Source organism: Manis javanica, chromosome 4 (genome assembly GCF_040802235.1).
Source record: "Manis javanica isolate MJ-LG chromosome 4, MJ_LKY, whole genome shotgun sequence".
NCBI lineage: Eukaryota > Metazoa > Chordata > Mammalia > Pholidota > Manidae > Manis > Manis javanica.
In genome coordinates this window covers 57,996,116-58,020,229 of record NC_133159.1, presented here as the reverse complement: position 1 = coordinate 58,020,229, position 24,114 = coordinate 57,996,116, and the positions used below count along the sequence as shown (strand labels likewise).

The 24,114-nt window shown below is 37.3% G+C and overlaps 1 protein-coding gene across 2 annotated transcripts; it reads right to left on the bottom strand.

Moving 5' to 3' along the window:
* Positions 1-634: 634 nt before the first annotated feature.
* CTH (cystathionine gamma-lyase) lies at positions 635-22,704 on the bottom strand. 2 transcript variants are annotated; one of them, XM_017645131.3, is made up of 12 exons: positions 22,357-22,699; positions 19,785-19,866; positions 18,101-18,196; positions 15,870-15,979; positions 13,803-13,934; positions 10,748-10,805; positions 10,207-10,284; positions 8,940-9,092; positions 6,463-6,584; positions 4,672-4,724; positions 1,503-1,641; positions 635-1,209 (listed from the first exon to the last, which is right to left on the bottom strand). In XM_017645131.3, the coding sequence occupies exons 1-12, from the start codon at positions 22,522-22,524 to the stop codon at positions 1,174-1,176; spliced, it is 1,227 nt and encodes a 408-aa protein (XP_017500620.1). In that variant the 5' UTR covers positions 22,525-22,699; the 3' UTR covers positions 635-1,173. The 2 variants fall into 2 exon arrangements, with proteins under 2 accessions (XP_017500620.1, XP_073090221.1); XM_073234120.1 differs by lacking the exons at positions 635-1,209; positions 1,503-1,641; positions 4,672-4,724 and adding an exon at positions 5,058-5,158 and having other exon boundaries at positions 6,433-6,584; positions 22,357-22,704.
* Between the last annotated feature and the right edge of the window lie 1,410 nt (positions 22,705-24,114).

Genomic DNA, 24,114 nt, shown 5'->3' with positions numbered 1-24,114 from the left:
GTGGTCTTTGCTTATTTCACAGCCCTAAGGTATTGAGATAGCAAGAAATCAGGTCTGCTAGAAACTGTAGTACTGTTTCAAAATGCCACACCTGACAGACAATCTGCCACTGCCTACACAGAGGATTTTCGGACTCTATACATATAATTTAGAATGTGGACAATACATAAGAACGTGTATTCTTACGTATTCTCCTCCTACCCAGGAACACTATCAATCATGTTCAGTGATACACTTTTTTTAACTGAAATAAATGGAGACAGAAAAATGACTGAAAGCCTTTAGTACAAAAATTTTTTTAATCTAATTACTTATTTTATGACTTGTTGACAATAACTTGCTTACTATGTGCTAACCAAAAAACATTGTTTTAAGCATTTCTTCCTTTAGCCTCACCAAATTTACTGTTTCAGATAAAAAATATAAAAAGAAGTATTTCTCTCCATAAAAGTGGCTTTTGACTTACCATGTATAGAATTTAAAACTAATCTGTCAACATTAAGATTTGGCCATGATAGTTAAACAAATGAATTTGTAAGATTAACATAAGTGGCTGGGGATTCTAAAGAGTCGAGGATTTCTAAAAGGAAGGAATATAAGCTAATGCACATAACACAGGAATATCACAATGAAGTGCACTGGATAATTAGATTTATTTATTTATTTATTTTTAAAAACCAGTAAGTACAACCTTAAATCAGTAGAATTTCACAGTGGATTTTTTCAAATATTTGGTTTTTGGCTTATGGTAATTAAATGTAAACCATTGTTTTGAGTGGTTTCAACAGTATGCAAAAACCACACTTGATTTAAGAACATTCATTTAATAATTTAAATTATTCAGAAAATGTCAAAAATGAATTATCATTATATTATAAACATGATCAATATAAATCTTAAGGTATGAAAAAAATACAATCCCAAAAATGCAGCACAAATCTCACCTCATCCAGAGGCAAACATACCAAATTAACAAAAAGATACTAACAGAATTAATCTGTCAATTACAGTAAGGGAAGGAAGGAACTGTTTTTAAAAGGCATGATCCCTGGAAAGTTACAGTTGTGAAAGGTAATGAGGTGCCTTAAAATTTTCACTTGAAAATTCTTCATTAATGGTTCATTCAATTATTCAGAAGATTTCATCTTCTTAGCAAACAACTTCTCTTGCAGTTCAGGAATGCTCATTGCAACTTGCATTTGGAGGGTGCTGTATTAACAGTGCACAAAAATATATGTTATTAAACTTGCAGACAAAGACTTCACCTCCTCTAAGGACTCTTTTCTGAATATTACCATGTTTTAAATCTGCACTTCAACTGAGTTCTGTGCACATTTATACCTCCTGTCTATTGTAGAAGAGAACAGAAAACTTTCAGAGTTCACAGTGCAGCCACTTTATAAATTAAACCATCCCCATCCCCATGATTAAGTGCGTGTACGTGCACATGTGCACACACATACACACACACACACACACACACATACACTAATAAAACTTACTGCTGCCTTCAATGCTTGATCTAGATCGTCCAGTAGGTCTTGTTTATCCTCTAAGCCCACTGAGAGTCGAATCAGTGTGTCACTAATTCCAAGGACATCTCTGTCACCCTTAGGCACTGACACATGGGTCATGATTGCCCTGGAAGAAAGAGTGAGCAAATTTTTTATCGTTATGCTGCATCAGTGGAGACATATTTTTGTCTCATAAATTAAACTACCTTTAAATTTTTTTCTACTCTATAAATATTAAATTCTTCATACACTTAGTTTTTCACTGGCAAAAAAGAAGGAATTGTGAAATTGTCTTTTTTAGTCATGATTTAAAGTAAAAATGAAGATCTTTTATCCTTTTTATACCATCAGTAAGTATACTCAATACAAACATGGAAGGTGCCAGTCAAGCACCCCCACAAAGGAGGGAAAGAAGTACCCTCAAGTGTGTGGGTTTTAACTACTGCCTGAATGAGGCCTTGGCCAGAAGTCATGTCCCCATGACCACCAAGTTGGACTTATACAAGGCCTCAAGGGATCAAGAGTTGACCAGAATCAATTCCCTCTGGATCAATCATCAATCCAGAACTGGCCCTTGTGAGACAGATCCAGGAAAGACAACCCAGGGTCACTAGGGGCAACTACTGAGCATTAGGAATTCCAGCACATAACTTGTGGCACAGAAGCCTCCAAGAATTTTCAAAACTATCTAGCAACTGAACAGCAGCAGGTGTAAAAGTAAAGTACCTACTATGGGTCAGGACTATAGTAAGAATTGGAAACCAAGAAAAAAGAGAGATTTTCTTTACCCTAGATAACAAGCGGGAGGTAAAGACTATGACAATTCATAAGATGAAGAGCCTACAGCAAATGCTGAACAAGCTTGGACAGTAAGGACTGCCAGAGTTCAGAAGAAAGAGAAAATTCTGGGCTAAGGCATCGTAGAGAGGCATAGTCTTACTGAGCCCTAATACCTACATTGCCACCAACACTCACCCTTCCCCTGCACACTGCCTGCAAAATCAGTGCCTAAACTGGATTCCCCTCTCTTCAGATTCATGGAAAGAAAATCTCAGATAAGATCAAAGTAAAAGGATATCTTCTAATGAGATTTTACATACAAACATCTTCCTTAAAATGTTCTGCCTTTCTAGGTTCTTAATTCCTTAAATGAGAGTGCACACACAAGCATAAGACCTTAGGCCTCTGAGACCAAAAGACTTGGGTATGAATTTCAGCCCCTGCACATACTAGCTGTGTGGGTTTTTAAAAGTTACCTGTCCTCAGTGTTGATTTCCCTATCTGAAATAATAATGATCACTTATTGTATGCTTACATACAGGTCCTCTACCAGGTCATTTGTATGTATTCATTCATTTTCATAAATGGATAAAATGTATATAATACCTATTTCAAGTTTGTCACAATCTTTAATAGAAGGAACATAGATAAACCATTGATAAGTACCTGGAATACAGTAGATGCCCAATTAAAAAATGACAATTCATAATAGTAGTTAACATTTATTAAGCACTTAGTATGAATCAAGGCATTAGCTTAGGGATTTTGCTCACAACTCTAAAACCTGGGTACATTGTTATCAACCACATTTTATGATTAGGGAGCCTAAGACTGAGAGAGGATAAATTAAGTATAGAGTTAACACGTGCTGTTAGGCTGGAGACCAACCCATCACTGACTGGCTTCACTTCCTCCCTCGCTTACAGCAATGCTGCATGTGCTGTAACAGGGCTGGAGATGCAGAATGAGAGCAACAGAACAGATCAGCCCTGACCTCAGCAACTTGTCCATTGGCACTGGGGGTACAGCCTAGCTGGGGCATCTGAGGGCCAAGCAACTTTAGACCAAATCGTTGAATAAACCAGGAGGGGTCTATTTTTAAGAGAGCCTTAAAGTAATACACATTTTATTACTATGAAAAATAAATTAATTTCATATGCTGAGTGTGTGCCCTCTTATGCATCTAAACTTAAAAGCAAGCATCTTGAGGAGCTAACAAAAATCTGTATGTGTTATCTTAATTATTTCAATCATTATTTGGGCATCATGTATTTTTTTAACTATGTGAAACTGCCAGACTCTCACTAGAAACTGGAAACTACATGAGAAGGCAGCAAATTGCCTAAATTTTGGTAATCCCAGATACTCCTCACAATGCTTCTAGAACACAGTTATTCCAAAGTTTATGAAAATTAAAACACAGAAACATACCGTTTACATTTAGTACAACTGAAAATTAGTGATGATCTTGATTTACTCCTGTAATAATTATGGTATAGTTATAGTAACATACAATTAAGTCAGTATATAGCTCAGGAATGCTTGATGGGACAGGTAATCCACACATGATAATCATTATCCTAACCATTAACCCTATTTTATGGATGACAGAAGCTCGAAGGTTCGGTGATGGGTGGAACAGGTCTCAAACCCAGATCCAGACTGCTTTTACCATCCCTTGCGGTTTGACGCAAAGCCTCAGAATACATATTCCTGTATGACATCTGATTAATGAGCAAAACTTTCTCAGTCTTTGTTCCCTTGTTTGTAAAGTAAGTTTTGGACTGCCTGATCTTAGGCTGCTTCACGTTCTAATATCCTCTGGTGTTTTGGTAAAATTAGATGAATTGATTGGGTCAGGCAGTAAAGGGCCAGAAATACCAAGTTAGATTTTGGGTTTATCCTGAAGACAACATGAAGCCATTCAAAGTTTACCAGAGAACAGATAATAAATGGACTTGACTGTATGTAGTAGGGTCCTCCTCTGACAAAAGCATGGAGGTATTTCACCAGAGATACATTACCTATTTCCAGGGAGCCTTGAAATCAGCCCTCCCAGTACAAAGTCTCTAACCTCCATTTCAGGGTGGAGTGGGGTAGAGCAAGTAGTTCTAGATCAGAGACTAGAGGTCCTAAAATACACTTACTGCTGGAATCTCCTTCAATGAGCTATAGGACATAGCTCATTGATAAGTAGCCCCCATTAGATTTTTATCAGGGTCTCCACTCTATTGAGTTAAATTCCATTCTGATCAGATAATGCCATGTCTTACTGTTAAATATCTTGAATTATCCCTGATTTTATCATACTCCTTTTCCAAACAATCATGAAAACTGGCAACAAAGTTAAAAAACTGAGAAACAGAAATATACTTACGGAAGCTCAGCAAGACTTTCGTATCCTCCCAAGCTCTCAGCCAGAGTAAATAACTAGAGCAAGAGAAACATTAATTTAGACCTTTCACTAAAATAAAAATTCAGAAATCTAAAAATAAATGTTTTTAAATAAAATGACTATGGGACAGAGGATGAGAAATGGTAATTATGAATAAATTACAAATTGGGCAAGAAACTCAGAGAAAAAAACGATAATAAAATCTATAACTGTGATTTTCACTGACCAGCTATATTATGTGCAAAGTTTTAAAACATTAGATGTTGATGAAGGTGAATCTCCTATACCTTCCTAATTTGGCCATATACTTAAGTAATATTTCACATGAGCTCTAAAACCTCAGAATTATTACATTTGAGACCTAGCTCTGTGGTTACCCTTTAAGTAAAAATCTTTAAATGTCTACCAAGTTATACATACTTGTTAATATGTATCACTTATTAAATTAATACATCCATTTAACTGGCTCCTGCAGTAGGAAAAAAAATAAAGCCTCAGTTTTTGTATTTAGTATTATAGTGTCATAGAATTTTACAAATATTCTCTTACAACTGTATTAAATATATACTATCATCTTGCTGATTTTAGAGGTGGACAAATATTAGATACCAATAGGGCTCTGACTAATCTGGCAGCATCCTATTCATTAGATCTGTAGTACTGAAGAGTCTACTGCATGAGCTCTCCGTAAGCCCAGTGTATGGAGGTGTTAGAGTAGATGGACAGACATGAGCAGGGGCAAGAAGGACAGCAGACGACCCAGCCTCCCACCCAGGAACTGCCCTGTCTCCCTTACACCAACCCCTTTTGCAGTTCAGAACAAACTGATAAGCAAAGGTACGGGTCACTTTGGGACCTTCCTGATTTTAGAGCATCCATTCTTCAGGAAGACCTTGTTGCTAGTGACCCATAGGCCACCATAATGTACTATCATGTTATTTACATTACAGTTTTGTTCCTACTATGGGTCTTGCTTAGATGCACTGGGCAAAAATGATGAACATAAACTTGTGCAAAGAAGCTGAAGGGAAAAAGCAAGACCAATCCAAAGGATGATGTAAGAATGACAAAATGGGAGGGAGGAAACCAAATAAACCCCCGGAAAAAGACACACTGTAAAACCCGGAGGGCTGCTACCCACCCTCAGGGTCAGCCCGCTCCTCTCTCTTTGGAGTATCCTTTCGCTTTGCTAAGTAAAAAGCCCTTTGCAGCTTTAACTCTCTATCAGGTCTCTTGACTGAATTTTTTGCTTCAAGAAGACAGAATCAAGGATTTCAGAGTTACAGGAAACAGAGTTACACAGGCCTGTCTCCCAGGCCCTGAGAGCCCTTGGTGCCCATGTATGTTAGACTAAGGCCTCCCCTTCCCTCACCGGGCAGATGCAGTCTGGGGTGCACAGGGTTTGGAATGCCATTACTAGGCTGGATTTCAGAACAGCCTCTCTGCAGTACACTAACTACACACTACTTTGAGGTTTCACATGAAATCTCATTTGAAAAAGAAGTTCACTTTTAAAAAACATTGAAAACCAATGTATTAGAACGTTCTGGCTCTTTCTGAAAGCAATGTCTAGAGAGTTAAGTCAATAAACATATTCAGATATCTGCTTCTGCACCAAAGTCATTTTCCAACCCAGTGCATTTCACAATAAAGAGGTTTGTGGGTGTGACCTGCAGATGACGAAAGTACTGTTCTGAGTTGGGTGAAAGCAAGAGATAATGAACTGCTATAAGAAGATCTTACCTCTATTTAAGAACATAGCTCAAAGTTTACCTTCAGGTTCTTGAGGAAATTCTCAGCATGCTGAAGAGTGCCCTTAATATAAAAGGTGATCATTCCCGGGCAACCTGCGCACTGACGCTTTGCCAACTCATGCTGAGGATGAGAGGGCAGCCCTGCAATCATAAGGTGTAATGGAAGTCATATTTTAGGGCCAAACATATCATTTCAGAACAAAAAGAAAATTCACTGTCTGCTTACATAAACTTCAAATAACCCTAATAATGAGCTTTATGCCACATTCACATTTGGTCTGGCCCCTGTCTGTCTCCCTAGCTTCATCATGATCCATCTTTTCTGTCCTCTGCGTGGAGCTCTAGCCATACCAGCTGTCTTCATACCAGCAGAACTTCACTCTTCTTTCAACTCAGGACCTTTGCACATGCTGTCCCTTTAATTTGGAGCATTCTCCCCACTGACTGACTGACCCCTCTACTAATTACGTTCTTCTTCTGTAATTTCCTTTTCAGTATCTTCTTACCTGCCAGACTAACTCCATAAGGAGAAATCCACTTTTTTCTGTTATTAACTGGCCCCCCAGTTCCTAGTACAAAACTAACTTGTTCCAATACCAAATGATTTCCCTCATTTGTGGAGTATAACAATGAAGCAAAACTGAAGGACTAAAACAGCAGCAGATTCAGACTCCAAGAAGGGACTAGCAGTTACAAAAGGGGAGGGGTGGGGGAGAGTGGGTGGGGAGGAGGGAGAAGGGGATTGAGGGGTATTATGATTGGTGCACATGGTATGTGGGGGGTCACAGAGAAGACAAATAGTGACTCTGTGGCATCTTACTACACTGATGGACAGTGAGTGCAATGGGGTTTGGGGGGGGACTCGATAATATGGGTGAATGTAGTAACCATGTTTTTCATGTGAAACCTTCATAAGAGTGTTTATCAATGATACCTTAATAAAAATTTTTTAAAAATTAAGAAAAAACTAACTTGTTCCATAGTTGTCAATTAATAAACATTTGTTGAATGAATCTGAAACGCCTAACAAATTTAACAAATGTGTTAAAATTCGCCCTTTTAACAAATACTACCTGTTCATCAGAGCCCAGCCCAAATCTTTTCTTCCTCCCTCCATTCAAAATATACACTAGTCAACAGCATTTCACGTAGGGCACATATGGGCCATTTAATCTCATAAATATTTCTGCTTATAAATGCTTATAAATAAAGGGGTCAGAGTAAGTAGTCAGATGTGAACATGGCATTTCACATGGCATATAAATATTTCTGCTTGTTCACATAAATATTGGCTTATCTGAACTCCTCAGGGCAGGGATCTCAATTCTCCTGTACACCCAGGACTATGGAGCTAGATACCTCAAATGGGTTTAAAATAACTATTCGCTTAAGACCACCAAAATTTAAAAGACTGGTGAAATAAAGAGTAGCATCTAAGCCTGTTAACATCACCTGAGCATTTCTAAATGTTGCAAGAGGTGGGGGATTTCAAAAAGGGAAAGAGCCCTGAAGTGGGTCAGAGGGTGAGGAAGTAGGACAGGGGGTGAGGGTGGGGGTGGGGGTATTTTGGTACATAAAGTATTAGGTCTAAACTTGAATACCAAATCCAAACCTAAATCAGAGAGACTTACAGCAAATACAGAATAGGATACAGACATTATAAACAAATCAACTGGAAAGTACAATGTTGTAGTCTTGGAAGAGGTATACACAAACCTTCAAACTGACAGAACCATCTAATGCATAAAAGTAATCGACTAACATCCAAACATCCACTACACTAAAGGGAACACAAGGCCAAAGACCATGTTATCTTCTTTATCACAGACCCAGCAAAGGGCCTGACACACAGCAAAGTGCAATTGTCAGGAAGAAAGATAGAGATGAGAAGCTGGGGAAGGGGAAGATAAGGTTCAAGGAAAAACCACCCAAATTGCCCTGGTAGGGGTTCCCACGAGAAGACAACAAAGGCTTTGCAAGGATATAACTTCTTGCCTATCAGGACCAGAACAAACCTGTCCCAACCAGGTCCCAACGTGGTCGTAATCGAACAAAACTTAAGAACTGCTCAAAACACCCCTCATCATAGGAAAGGACATGCACACTGAGAGGGATGGTTATATAGATGGGCCCATCAATTGAATAACCCCACCTTGTCAATTAAAGAGGCACCTCCTCACCAGAATGCAATATGTAGGCCTCCTGCCTAACCTACTGCAGCCTTTGTCTACCTTGTCTCTGGCCCTCTCCTCCCTTGGAGTGTATTCAAATAAAACTTTCACTCTGCTTCGCTACTGTGTCTCTGCCTTTCAATTGTCTGTTACCATGGGGACAAGAACTGAGGAGAACAAACTCAACCCCTAACACAGTAACTGAACAACATAAAAATATCTGAAAGCACCCAATTTACAAATAAATGATACATAAACAGGATGCTTAGGATAATTCTTAAAATCCTAGTATAAGCATACGTGACAAGAAATCAGATTAACATGCCTGGATAAATAACTTTTTCTACCCAAGGATTAGATTCGAGAAACTGAGCAACTGCCATTCCATTTTCAAAATGCTTCTCCATGCGGACTTGCAGAGTCTTCAGACCTCGGATGCAGAGGTAACAGTCAACAGGAGATGGAACTGCTCCAAGAGCTGCAAAATAGCATGCCGTGGGTTAGTTTGAAGGTGGGGAGGGACCCAGAAAATTCTCTCATCCTCTTTTTCATGAGAAGCTAGCTACAAAGCCCAGTGTTTGAGTTTTAGGAGAGAAAATTAATATGTCAAATCAGAAGCATGAGAATGAATCCTAAAATATGCTTAGAGAAAATGGACTTTAAAATGAGAGGGAAAATGAGTGTCCTGAAAACTAAGCATGAACACAAAGATAGGAACTTTTCAAATATGAACACAAATAGTCCTTTCTACGATTTTCTTGAAATGACATATTGCACATAATTTAACCTCACAGTTCTTTGAAAAAGTATCACAATATGTAGAGAAAATATTACAACATGAAATGAAAAAGTGTTACCACATGAAGCAGCCCAGCTCCTATTCCTACTGATGTTCTACCAAATTGTTCAGCTTTTGTCTAACGCAGCCTGACTTACCATGCTTCCAGGATACCTCACTCCTGCTTTTTACAAATGAAAGGATTTTATCAAGCAGTAAGTGCTGGTTTCCCTCCTCTTCGCTTCCTTCAGTTACTTTAATACTTATTCCTAAAAAGGGCATTTTTATTTGTAATTATATTTGTATCTTATCTGTCTGTCAAGTCACAATGGTTAAACCAAGTCTCCAAATAAACTCTGCCATTCTTGAGATAACTAACCTATCTAAACAAGAAATAGTGTTTAGGCATGTTGAAAGTCTGTTTATTTTAAGTCCTATTTAAAATTAACCACCATTCCAGATATAAAAAGTGAAACATAAGAAAGCTATCACTCTAAATGTTTGTTTGTTTTTTTTAAAGAAAAGAAATCCATTAAGTCTTAACACTAAAAATTCACTTGGGCTTTACCAATTATGATCAAAATGAGCATGGATTTGAAAAATAACAAATCTTGTTTCTTCGGTCATGTTGTAAACCCTGCCATGTTATATTTTTAAAACCCAATTTTCTTACTTTCCTCTAAAAACCAGAAATTTTTCCCTCTATTTTTCATTTCTTCCAAAGTGGGTAGAATGTCATCACTTTACAACATTTACTTGAAATACAAATATCAAATCTAGCCTAAGGGGAAATCCAGACTTTTTAAATACTTACAATTTTGTAAGAAACGAAGCCTGTCATGCAAGTGCTCAGAATTAACAGATACTAAGCCCATTACAACATCACTGTGGCCTAAAACAAAAGAAAAACCTTCAAGTTAAAAATAATGTATTCTTATTCTTCATTTTATACCTTCTAAAATGTGACTTTCACTTGAAAAAACTCTCTGGGAAAGAGCCCTATAGAATAAATTTAAATAAACTTAATTCAATTTGACAGTAGCAAAAGCTATATCTAAAACAATAAAATAAAAATCTTATAAAAATTAAATGATTCTTTTTAAGTTGACAGCAGAATAAAAGTTAAAACTTTTATAGTAAATGTTTAATCCCCTGCTCATAAATCAGGAGCATAGTATTGTCTGCTATAAGTGAAAGCTTGTATTTAATCAAAGTACATATTTTTTTTTTAATTTTCTACAGGCATCACAGAGAAAACCTGAATCACAATATAAGGGATCAAAATATCAAACCCTATGCTATTTCCATCTATCCATGGAAATGAACATTCTAAGTGTAGACTATGTACATCTTACCATTCATATATTTTGTTGCTGAATACATACAAATATCAGCTCCCAGAGCCAAAGGCCGCTGTAAGAAACAAAAATGGTCTTTATTTTAAGTGGGAAGTTATTTGAAAATATGCTTCACTAACTGACTTTCTGCTACTATAAATTCCATTCCTATTCTAATCTTCCAAAAATACGGATATCTTAAAATTTTCCAGGATCTGTGATCTTTCCTTTTTCTCCCTCCCACCAAATAAAAATGCTACATATTAGACCCAGTATTCCATCCAAAGGCATGATCTTCTGGAAATAGCCCCAACCTCAGGTCAACAGGTCTCCTGAACATGTTTTTTCCGAGCAGTCACTAATTGGCTCGTAAATTTATTACCTATAGCAGAGATGTAGGCACTTCATGATTCAGAAACCGCATAAATAACTGACATAAACATTCAGCAATTGTTATACAACAAGTAAATATAAAACTAATCTGCTTGTATTTTTCATCATTAAAACCTTACAATGTATGCAGTGATTATCCAATTGGTTTTCCAGGATCGTGACTCTTACTTACTCTTTTATTATATTAATTTTGCCAAGTATTCAGTCACTTATAAAGAAATTTGTTTGGATTATTTTCCTTCACCTGATTATCCTGAAAATTTGTCCTTTAGTCTTAAAATGACTTTGTTTGCAGTGAGTTAAAGTTATAATGAACGTATTCATTAAACAATATAGCATCAACATGTTTCCATTTCCATTTTCTTTAAAATAAAGTGTGGTGTGCATGTGCACGCAAGTGAGTGTATTTTTACCTCAGTAGTTATTTAGTCTTTGGAGGCTATTAGCATAGGGGGTGATGGGACTTTCTCATTTAGGGTGTTTTAAAAAAGGGTATTTTAAGTAAGGTATTGTACAAAGCACCCTCTACATATGTGTTTGCTTATCTCCAAAGTGATGAAGTCAAACCAAATGATGTTTAAGGTCTCTTCCAGGGGTAACTCATGTAAACTCTATGGTCAAAGGAAAAGGAAAATTAAAAACCATAACTAACATCGATTGATCTCAACTTGTGCCAAGAATCATATTAAATAATTTACATAACCCAGTGCAGGACTGTACAAAGTACTTCAACTAACTCAATAAAATCAGCACCTTTAAGGCTCTAATTGTACACATGAGGAAAAGGGACTGAGAAAGATACAATAGATCACTAAGATTAAAAAGTTAGCAGAGCCAGGACTCCCACCCAGACTACCTGAATTCAGAGATTCTACTGTGAAACTTTACTACAGTAATGCCATGTTGCCTTTTGTGAGACTTACAGAAGAGTCCAGAAGACAAAAGAGAAGAAAGAGAATATATCCAGTTTTCAGGAGGATAAATCAATGAGAGGGCCCTTTCAGAAGATTTGCCTTATGGAACCAATATATGTGGCTGCCTGGGGACAATGTGATACTGATTAATTCAACTGGAAGGACTCCAGATTGAAATGAAGCAAATTGCAGTCCCTGGTGTAAACAATGTGATGTGGGCTTCAAAAAGGTAGAAAAACTGGACCTATTTTAGTGACGGTACTAGGAAAGAAAGCGCCAGGCCTGATGACTAACCTGGGCAGGCCCATGTACAATTCACATGATCTCTTTGGGAATACACAGGACTCACTGTGACTCAGCTAGAGTAACCCTATGCTGTATTAAATGGCGTACTGTAAGTGGCATATGGGGTGAGGAGTTGCAATAAAGAATCCAAAACTGAAAATCACCTGGGACAGATAGATGATGCCAGGAGATCTTCATTTGGAAACAGACTGTTGCAGTACCTGATACAAGAAGCAGCCAAAGATACATTGTGATCCAAAGGCAGATGGCCCATGAAGCTAAAAGAATGCAATGCAGCCAAGAAATGTGCTCCAGGAAAGGGAAATAAAACGTGGCAGCGCCTTCTCAATAAAACAGAGGAAGGTTTATGCAACCTCCCAGGGAGTCAGCCAATGGCATGGCGGCAGCAGCCTGGGCCAACTTTAAGGACCCAGAATACAAGGGGGTAAAATGTAAACAACTGAGCTTGAGAACATCTGCCTAATTGAAGAGCTAGAGAAAATGAGCTGGGGTTTCAGGAACTCTGCAAGGTGAACTACAGAAAGTATAAAAAGAATGACCACTAGTTACAGGCAGGGAGGAAAGAGCAGAAAACAGGTAACTCTTAATATGGAAAAGGAGTCAGAGTTAGGTTACTCAGAGGGAAGAGGGAGAATATGAGGAGAAAGGTAGACAGCTGGTCATTTAGAGAGAGATGCCAAGATGATCTGCTAAAAAGAACAAAACAGAAAGGAGAATAATCTGGAAAACAGTAGGAGAAAAAGAGGAAGGGAACAGAGAATGAATGGGAGAGTCTGGAGGGGAAGAGAGGTAAGTAGATGGGTAGGTAGGAAAACAGTTTAAGAGGAGCTATACTTTGAGCTACAATGTGAAACATGAAGTAGAAATTCATCATACAAATAAGGTAAATAAGACGGCTGGGCATAGTCTTTAAGGCACTGAGGGAAAAGAAAGTAGAAAGAAGGAACAGAAATCAAGAAATTATCTGTGTACCCATGTAGCTGTTGAATATATTGTTTCCTTTTATCTGGAAGGTTAGGTTAAAAAAATACGTGTCTGTGTGTGTGTGTGTGTGTGTGTGTGTGTGTGTGTGTGTAAATATATTTATACATATATGTGAGGTGTGATTGAAAAATAATATAACTGATTTGTAACCAGCACATAAACAATGGAGTCTCTACTACATGTAAAGCACTGGCAGACATGATCACATAATAAAGCCAGGTCTTCAGAGAGTTTACACATCCAATGAGAATCTAAAAGTTTTAATTAAACATTTAAAACACAAAATCCCATACAAGATGTTCATGAGAATTGAAAAGATATTAACTATGGTTAGAAAAGGTCCAATTTTCATTCTTTGTCTAATTGATAATGCTGATGAGATTTCATGAGTCGATGATGATTTTAATGTAAACAAGTCATTATTTTCCTAATTACAGCTATCTGTGTACTCTACCAAAAGAATTATTTTTCTTTACCTGGAAATACGCCGACATAAAAGTGTTATCCACAACCAAAATAATATCTCCATATTTATGGACAATATGTGCACAGGCTTCAATGTCAGCCATCTTCAAGCAAGGGTTTGTGGGTGTTTCAATCCAAACAAGCTGGAACAATTCATTGAATGACAATAGTTTATAAAAAAACACTGCAAAAACAAGTATCTCATAACTGTAATCACCTTGGGACAGCACAGATGATGAAGCTGAAAGGTTCAGATCTGAATCCTAGTCATTAATTTCTGAAAGGTCACACAACTAAGTAACTTAACCCTCTATATTCCTCAAGTTTTTCAGCTATACAATGGTGCCAATAATATTTATCTTACAGAGTTGTTGTAAGGATCAAATGAGATCATGTATATATAAGGAGAAAAGTGCTCAACTCAGTTACTGTAATCATTTTCCATTAAAAAAGAGGATGGATTTCAGAGACATAGTTCAGTATCTATGAATATTGTTCTTAAAGATAAAAAACATAGGTTGCCCAAGGTTACATCTTAGAATTGTCATTAAAGAGAAATATCCCTATGCTGTCAAACACATCCTAAAAATTAATTAAATAATGCCAGATGCACTAGAAATTATAAAATAACTCCCCCAAACTTGAAGAAGAGCATGAGTTTCAGAGTGAAGGGCATACAAAAGTAAGCTCAAGTAAGAAAGAGACAGTACTATATTTATCAGTTATTGAAAAGAACAAAGAAAAGAGAATTCTGTTTGTTAAACAAAGTGCCACTGTATTGAATATCATTACTTACAACTTTCTTTTTAAAAGGGTTAATGATCTTGATTATCTATGTAAATGGTTTAATACTCTTCCTACTCTAGAGTTTACTGTAGGAAAGATAAGCAAGTTAAAATAATGCATACTATACAGGAATCAAATTACATAAAGAATCTATGAAAACTATTCATGGGTAGAAATTTATTATTCCCACTTATAATAAAAAAATTAATTAAAATAAAAATAAGTACATAAATACCTCCAATTTTACATGGACCTTAAAAATCTACTTCAAGAGATGAGATACTTCAGGGCAGAAAGTGGAATGTATTAATTTAAGTTGGTAAAAAGCCACCATATAAAGTTCTGTTAACAAGAATTAATAAACTCATTATTTGCTTTCCTCCCTTAGAAAAATTCAGACCAGCTATTTTAATAACTATCTTTTCTTCCAAACAAGATAAAGAGTAAATTCCTTTGAAAACAAACCTTGATCACTCAAAGCTCACCCCTGTGTGAATATTCAAAGTAATTATTTGTATGAGAAAAGGTTTTCATTTTTTAGCATTCATTGCAACATAATCTTGAGTACAAATTCAAACCTTTTAATCATTAGCAAAAAGTTGGAAAGTGCTCACTTATAAAAGACACTGGTCCTTCTCATGCCCACGCAGAATTTAAATGAGGTCCCAAGAAAGAGTATCACACATGCCATTCACTCAGGCACAAAACACCTTCCGGTGCAATACAAGCTTCCCAGGACAGAGGCTAAAGATTGCTGTGGCCCTTTCTCTTTTGCTGAAGTATCCTTTAGAACCCTTAAAAAGCCACTATGTTTAGGGCTTGGGAGCTTGGCAAGCTACGTTTTCCGTAACCCAGTCTCTAAAATGACTTATGTTACCAGTACCAACTTGGTAATGAAGTTAAGAATTATGTCTTTGGCTAAAAAACTTTTTAAGACTTATAAAATACTGGGTACTATACTAAGCATGTCATATGACTTATCTCATTTAATTCCTACAACCACCTTTCTGTAAAGCAGGTGCAACTATCCCCAGTTTGCAAATGAAAAACTTGCAACTTTGGTTAAATAATTTGCCCATGAAAATAAACCAACTAGATCCAGAATTCATGCACCTTACCATTATGCTATTTAATACCTAGGAGAAGCCAGACTTATCTTAATCTTGCTGATGATTTCCAATGGCTTTTAATAAAATGTTATTCAAATATAAATGACGTATTCTAATAAACAACAATAATGAAAAGAAAACTTCACAGGGCAAACAGACAAAACTGAAAACAAACTGAATTACCTTGGTTTCTGGTGTAATGGCTGCCTCTAGCAATTTGGTTTCAGAACAATCAACAAAAGAAATCTTTAATCCAAATTCAGATGCCACCTGCCTGAAATACCTCATTGTACCTGAGGCAACAGAGAATCAGATAAAATGGAAAGGACACTGTATTAAGAAATGTTAATTCCTTATAGGTATACAGGCTTAAAAAATACAAGGAAGTGTCAATTACCAATAAAAATACAATTAAAAGCCATTCTACTTTGGTTAAAGAGTATGGCAATTGTATACAGTAAAGAACATATGACTTGGATTTTAAACTAAAAGTTAGAGTCAAATAAAACATATTTGATATCCACACCAAGTGGCATGGAGCAAAAATGTTTCTCAAAATACAACCCCATTAAGCAGCATGTTCCCTGAAACATCAGTCTCTTTTTAAACAATTTCTTCCTAGTACTTGAATCTAAAATAAAATGGACCAATATTAATGAAATGTTCAAAATAAATTTTCAGGCTGATTATACTTTGGTAATAAAAAGGAATTGATTATTGTTCTTCATACTTTCTCAAAATTTTTGTTATGTGGTTCTGAAAGCTTTAACAGATAGATAAGAATATAAGTCAAATTCCTGGAGTTTTATAGTAAAAGAAAATAAATCACTCAACTTAAAATGATTTCTTTTATAAACACTGTTCTGGATGTGATTTTAATATGCAAATTTAAAGGAAAATTGCTGTTATTGATAGTTGACCAAAAAAAAAAAAAAAAAAAAAATAGGAAAACTATTCATGACCAAAGATGTACTGGACCTTTGATGTTATGTAGACTAACCCAAGGTAAGGTTTAAAAACAATGTAGAGAAATTGCCAAAAAATGAACAGCAATTTTCAAGACTTTGTACCTATGTTTGCCATGAGATTTTTATAATTCATTATTCAAGTAACCGAAGGTTTGATATCTCTCTAATTTCAATTCAACAAACTATCATAAAGACCTATAAAATACAAAAGCACTTTGCAAATTTCTGAGGGGGATAAAATCAGCCTTGCTTAAAGAAGACAACTTGTTTTCTTTCCCTTTCCCACTTGCCAGTCTAGGCAGTACTTAAACTCTTTAAAATGGAAGTTCTTAAATTTGGATCGATGGATGGACTTCAAGAGGTGAGACCTGCTGACTCCAAAATTAAAATGATAAACCTTGGGTGTAGTCTTAAGTACATTTTTCAAGGGAAGTGCTTAATAGTGAATTTAGCCTGGAGTTTTCATTTCATTATGGTGGTCCACAACTGTCCAATCCAGTGGATTCTTTGCCAGCCCTTGACTTTTAAGTTTTAAAACCAGACATTCAGTTTACTCAGTTTATTTTTAGAAGGAGCATGTTTCTCTTATTAGATTAGGTGGACACAGGCTGGGATTCCACTCTCGGCTGCTGGGATTCTGTTGGGACTTTCTGTGTCTCCTCAATGCTCCTAGCCTTGCTCCAAATCCAGTTTTGCCCACCTAGTCCTATCAGCAACAAATACAAGTAGAACATGCACGTGTCTCTCAGCCTTTCCATCTGTAAAATGGAGAATGCATGTTTGTTGAATAATTCTGTCTTCATAGACCTGACCTCTGCATTGCCCAGGTACTCCATTCCCTGCAGCCTCTCCTGGTCTAGGCTATGTTCTCTGCCCAGAATGCCTTTCAGTCTTTCCTCTGTCTTCCCAAACCCTTTAAGGACAGACTCCTCATGAAACTGGGTTTTCCTGTATCAGCTCTCTCTCCTTTTCTGACCTCATGCTTGCATCAAGGGATCCATAGCTTCCAACAGACTTTCAGAAGGCTCACGGAAACCAATAGCTGGGGGAACAAAGGAGCAGGTAGGGATAAGCTCTTTAGAGTAACCTGGGTTATAACTCATCTTCATTCCAGGTAAAAATTTTAAATTACATGAGAACGTTCTCTCTTTGAACCCTAACTTTTCTAGAGTAGAATAGAATATGTCTGAATGTGTAAGTCCAACATCCTCATTGCAGCAGTTCAAATAAAATTATTAATTAAACAATCTCTCCCCTAAGTAGTTTCTGAGTAAAAAGTGTTTATGTTCCTCCTTTACTAAGTCTGAGCCAGCATGGAGGTGTCCACCCCACCTTTAAAAGATACTAAATAATCAGTAACCCTGGTACCATTGTTACTATAATTCAGGGCCCACCCTATTATCTTTAAAATATCAGCTGACACAACATGAATGAGAGGTCACTTACCTCCATATACATCATCCATACAAATAATTTCATCTCCTGCTTTTAAGAGGTGGGTAATAGTTACAGTGGCTGCTAAACCTGAAGCAAAGGCCAAACCTAAAATAAAAACCAAGTCAGAGTAAGCCAAACAGCAGACCTATAGGTTACAAACACCTACAGTATTTATTTGCATCATTTCATGTCCATCTCTCTGATGGTAGAAGGACACCATCACAACTGAGCCACAGAAGTCCCCTGATCAACACCATTGTCAAGTCCTCCTTTCCATTTCAAAGATAAAACATCTTTAATATAACAAATACGTAATTCTGTTTTGGTTATAACATTTCTCTGAAATTCTTCAAGGAAATAATTCTTTACAATATTCCTAGATACAAGGTCAACTGCCAATTAAATTAGCTTAAAAATATCAAACTTTAGTGAAATTTCTAACTTGAAGAGCAGAACTAAGATAATGATTCATTCATTAACCATATGGCTACACAACTGAGCAAATATTTTAACAAAGCTCAAAATCAGACATGAGGTATGTCTGATAAATTTAATAAATCAAAAATAAAGATTTTTAATGTGGAATCTCTTTTAAACAAATGTGATCCTGACTCTCATTTTGAGCAAAAAGAATGAAAATGAATAATACAAAATAATTGGTACTATGAACATTAAACACTGTAGAAGAAATGATCCTGAAAAAATATAAATATTATCACCTTGATGATTAAAATCACCTGTGACTGCTGGAAAAGCTAATCCAATTAACTTGGAAAATATAATTATTATAAAATCTCAGAAAAGTTTGGGTTGGGATTACAGTGCTCTACTAAACATGTATGTGGTCCAATAATGAATTCATATAGAAGGTTAAACTTTAAACCCAGTTAAACCCAACCACATTTTCTTAAGCCCACTTGAAAATGTGTCCACCATATGAACACTGTCTTTATACCTCTTGCAGGAAACGTTCCCCAGACCATACTAAATTTCAGAAGTTTAGTGTTAAAAAAAATCTCTTCATATCCCAAAAGAAGAAAACATCCCAAATCCCAAACAAACCCCAACAACTCACAGTAACATATCAAATTCTTAAACCCTTGCTTTGAGAAAACTCGTAAGATTCTTAATTTCTATTCACCAGTCTGCCTTCATTTAGTATCGTTTATATAAAATATACAAAAATGACTTAACAGCAATTTACTCTCTTCATGAAAAAACCCCCACAAAATTCCAGCAGTTAATCACTAATCTCTGAGAGCACATTATCAAGGGCATCTGGTTATTGCAAATGTTCCTTGGTGCTATTCTCAGGCACAAATTATCTGGCAAAGGACCAGAGTATAAGAGAGCTTATATTTTCATTGGTAGTGTTATAAAACTTAGTTAATTTTTATCTATTTATACTGACAGCTTCACATGAAGAGTGCATTTACATGAATACTAAGTAGTAATTTCTACCATTTCTCTATTCATATTTATTTTTATCTATTAATTATGCATAGTATACCAGCTGTGGGACCTGTCTTGGTAAAATAAGAGTTTTAAAAACTCAATGTCTTAGTAAAATAAGAATTTTGAGCTAGCTAATCTGTACTTCTTTCCAATTCTACATTCTGTGCCTCTGTGATTTTCTCTATGCATTTAAGAATGAATTCTAGACTTCACAAACTTTGAAATGGAAATCACTTACTGTACTTAGCCCCATCCAGGGCTGCCACGGCCTTCTCCAAGCAATTCCGGGTAGGGTTTCCAGATCGGCTATATTCAAAGCCCTGAAGAAGAGAAGTTATAGTTCATCCTAAGAAATTTAAGTTTATTATCAGAGTCCTAACACAGACATCTCCACAATTACGAGGTCATCCTACTGTAATGACTTTCTATTATTTAGTTATGATATGTCTTGCCATTAGATACAGCATAACAGTGCTGTGGCTCTAGTGGTGTGAAGAGTCTCTGAAGGCAGCCAAATTGAAATTAGAATTATGTTTCTGCAATTTATGAGCTGCATGCTAATAGGTAAGTTACTTAACATTTCCCAGTAAAATGAAAATTAAATACAGATAGCTAATTCATAAAACTGTTGTGAGGAAGCTGAAACTGATCCACAAAGGCTGAGTTCAGATCTTGGCTTTACGAAAGTGATTGAAAAAACAAGAGTGATTCTTGACAAAGTGGCTCCCCAAAATACTTTTTTAAAATTTGCATTACATTCCCTTTACATTTATGGCACCATGCTAGGTGTATGCATTCGGTTATTTTATTTAATCCTCTTAATTTGCTTTGAGGAAAGTGAAGCCAAATGTTATAGGGAGTGTCAGAACCAGAATTCAAACCCAGGACTGAACAGTGACTACAAGTCCTCTAATTTCCCTCTGCTCATATAGCACATAACAAACACAACCACGCTTTACACCTTTGTTTCTGATTCAGGAGCTCACAGTTAGTTGTTGTTTTTTTTTTAGTTTTGTTGTTGGGTTTGTTTCCTTGTTTTTGACAAACTGAGCAGACATTTTATAGGGTTCCAGGATATCCTCATCACTCCTCATCAGCTCCTTGATGTGACCTGCAGCCTACTTAGCAGACAGAAAATAATTGCTTGGATTCATGGGGCTTCTGCAACAGAAATGTACCCCATGTTTCCAAAAATATTCACTGCAGAGATTAAATTAAACTCTGTGGGGAGGGAAGAAGCACATTTCAGGGGCAAATTTCCACCCTCTTGTCCATTCAATGGCTTTCCCAATGGAACTGGAGAATTAGAGGCTTCTTTTTCAGCTCCTAAAATTCTCGTTAGCCATTTTAACTAATTTTATAAGGGTGTTAAGAGGACGTTGTGGATTCTACCATGCTGGCTCTTAGAAAACATTAAATTCCTAATATAGTTAAATGGTTAACTTTTGTACTAAGTGCTAAGGTTTGGGCAGCCACACATTCATGAAACCCTACACAAGGAACAAACTACACACTTGGAAGAGTTTGCATACACAATTTTGATTCCAAAGTACAGTGCCTAGAAGTATCCTCAACCAGTTGTAGGAATGCCCTTAGAACGCCACCTACAAAACAAAGGGCTAGGTCTAAAAGAATTTTCTTTGACTTACACAATATAACACTAAAGAGGTTTTGGAAGTACAATCAAGATTTGGGACCTACAAAGTTTATTTTACTAATTTCTAAAGTTGAAACTTTAAAATACTTCAAGATCCATCAAACTTGCTACCAAAAGGGGAAAAACAATGCATTTAACAAAGATGGCTCTCATAAGCCAGAATTCTGGTTCAGTTCCTTTTCCATAAAAAAGTGTGTAATACCTGTCATACCCTCTCATCTAGTTGGGAGGATCAACTGGAAAAAATGTAAATGTGAACACTGTGAAATACCAAGCTACTCAGCAATTATAATGTACCATACAGCTTAACACACATATCAACAAATTATGTGGTGTGGTAGGTACTGCTATTAACCCCATTTACACAGAATCAACCTGAGGCTTGGGCAGGCTAGGAATTTGCTCAAGGTCACCCTCAAAAAGAGTGTTCAAACCAGAATTCAAATTCAGGACCTCAGACTACATGATTTGTGCTCTTAATCTCTAAGCCACTAGGCTTAAATGATGCAATGGTTTAGATTATTGCTAGCCTTTGAGAGGGGTTCTAGAGCAGGTCTGAATCCCAACACTTACTAGCCATGTGGCTTTAATCTAGTTACTTAACATCCCTAAATCTTTTTGCATGATAAAAATGAGAATTTAGTTCAGACGAGGATTGTTGTTAGGATTATCCAAAACAATACATGTAATACATGATACAATACAGGTAAGTGTATTTATCTAGCACATAGTAAGTGCTCAATAACTATTAATAACCAAATATATATTGGGAATGATCTTGATTCTAGGTGTTATTGGACCCTTAAAATTTTTTTTAGCTGACTCCTTACATATCTTCCTAATTTTTGCTACTAATGGAAGTTATGACTTGTTTTCAACCGCAAATCTGCTTAATGAATTTCAGCCCAAATCTATATGGCAAATCAGACAAACTCTTCCTTCCCGTCCTGCTTATCAAAAGAAATACGATCACTGGCCTATCCAGTACAAAACTTTAAGAATTACAGGTGCAGTAAACATCCCTTCGGGGTGCCTTCCTGACTTGTAAGCCATCTTACGAATTACTCGCGTGCCTTCCAAATTGACAAAACCACTCTTTTCCTGCCCGAGGCTGAACGCACCGCCCCCTCCCCTCCGGACAGACCCAGCTCACCGAGTGCCGGCCTGGAGCTGCTTGCTTGAAAGTGGTGGACAGTGAGATGGGGGGCACTACAGCCTGGGAGGTCCACTGCTCCGGTTCCTGGCCCACATGGATGGCCTGCGTAGCGAAATGTTGGAAGCTAGGCAGGAAACCGGGTGGGGAGGCGTTTTTTTTCTGCATGCTGAGTTGCAAAGAACGGAGGGCGGGAAAGAGCGAGGTAGATGAAACCAGGAAACTGGTGCGTCGGGGCTTGAAAGAGACACAAGAATCGGACAAAAGCGAACTAGGGGCACGCGGAGCGACCTACGGCGAATATACAAAGCCAGACTCCGCGGCTGAGTAGCTGAAACATTATCTGCCGGCCACGCGGGCTGCGCTCGCCTCGGGGCGGAGCCTGCACGACCCAATGAGAGGAGGCCCCGACATGGCCCCCAGGCCTCACTGGACAGCCGCGGAGGCGTTGCCTGGAGCGTCACCGGGCCCGCCCTTCCCTGTGCGGAACGTGGAGTGAAGCCGGAGGGCGTGTGTCCTTGTGGTTTGGGTCCCTGGGGTCGGAATTCCTGAGTCCTGCTCCTGAGGAAGCTGCCATGCTGACTCCTGTGAGGCACTCGGGCGTCTGTGTGATCTCAGGCCAGAGGTTAGCCGGAGACGTGAAGAAAAGCTAGCTTGGTGTTGAAACCGAGTAACCTGTAAACAGGCCACACAAATAGCCTCCTCTTTCTGCAGCAGGTGCCCCTGGCCCCTCCACGCCACCCTCCCCCCCACACCACCCTTAGTCCTGAGGGCGGTCCTGACGCACGCAAGCAACATAGTGGAGATTGCTTACGAAAACCGTGGCCCAACTGCCAAATGTGCAGCTTGGGTACTCATTAATCGCAGGCAGCCTGCCTTTTAAGGTACACTGAACTCTGTAATGATCTCGTACTTGTTTGTGATGATTGAAACAGGAGTGAGGGTCATATTTTTCTTAATAGCGAAACTACTGTAGAGAGTACTCTGAGAACTCTGGCAGTTACCTAAGAGCTATTCAAATTTGAGCTTTTTTCAAGCATCATTATCTTCCTTTGAAGTACGCTGAGAAACTCTCCCTGATGAAAAATAATAGTGTGGCTTTGAAAAACTTACTGGAGTCTCAAATCCTTGCACACGATGCCTTTATAGTTGCACAATAACAGTGACAAACTCACAGGAAAAAGGAAGCACTCCCATGTCACAACTGACCATTCACCTGAATCGAGAGTCCTACGCTTATAGGAATCACTCCTTTAAAACAAACAACAAAAATCTCCTTGTTCCCGAAACAATACAAACGACCTACTTAACTATTATGACTATTTTCTAGGACTAGGGAATTTAGCGATATGTCTGTTGCTGCAAAGTGTTAGCTAAAAGTCTGGAACTTTATTAAACCAATTAAAAGAATACAGAAATAAACAGTTCTTAAAATTTTACTGAAAGAACTGAAGCAACTTGCTTTTCAACTTAGCTTCAGGGACACTTAGCCATTACACACTAGAGGAGCAGTGCCAAAGAACTGCAAGCTTTTAAGGCCTAGCAAAATTTTTATGACTAGGAAAAAATGGATGGATTCCAAAACACTAATAGATATTAATATATATTAAATTAATATTTTTCTATTAAAAATATGTCAACTACAACTCATCTCAAGAGGCATATATTGTACATGGGTATGTTTTATGTGATACAGTGGTTGCAGAAGAGAAGGGGCTAAAACAGTTCTAATTAGTGTATCTCCTAAAAATTCATGGA

Excerpts from the sequence above, each read along its gene's own strand:
- CTH (XM_017645131.3), bottom strand. The coding sequence starts at position 22,524 with ATGCAGAAAAAAAACGCCTCCCCACCCGGTTTCCTGCCTAGCTTCCAA. Across the intron at positions 10,285-10,747 it reads AGCAACAAAATATATGAATG|GCCACAGTGATGTTGTAATG; the intron begins GTAAGATGTACA and ends CTTTTGTTTTAG. Across the intron at positions 9,093-10,206 it reads GCTTCGTTTCTTACAAAATT|CTCTTGGAGCAGTTCCATCT; the intron begins GTAAGTATTTAA and ends GCTATTTTGCAG.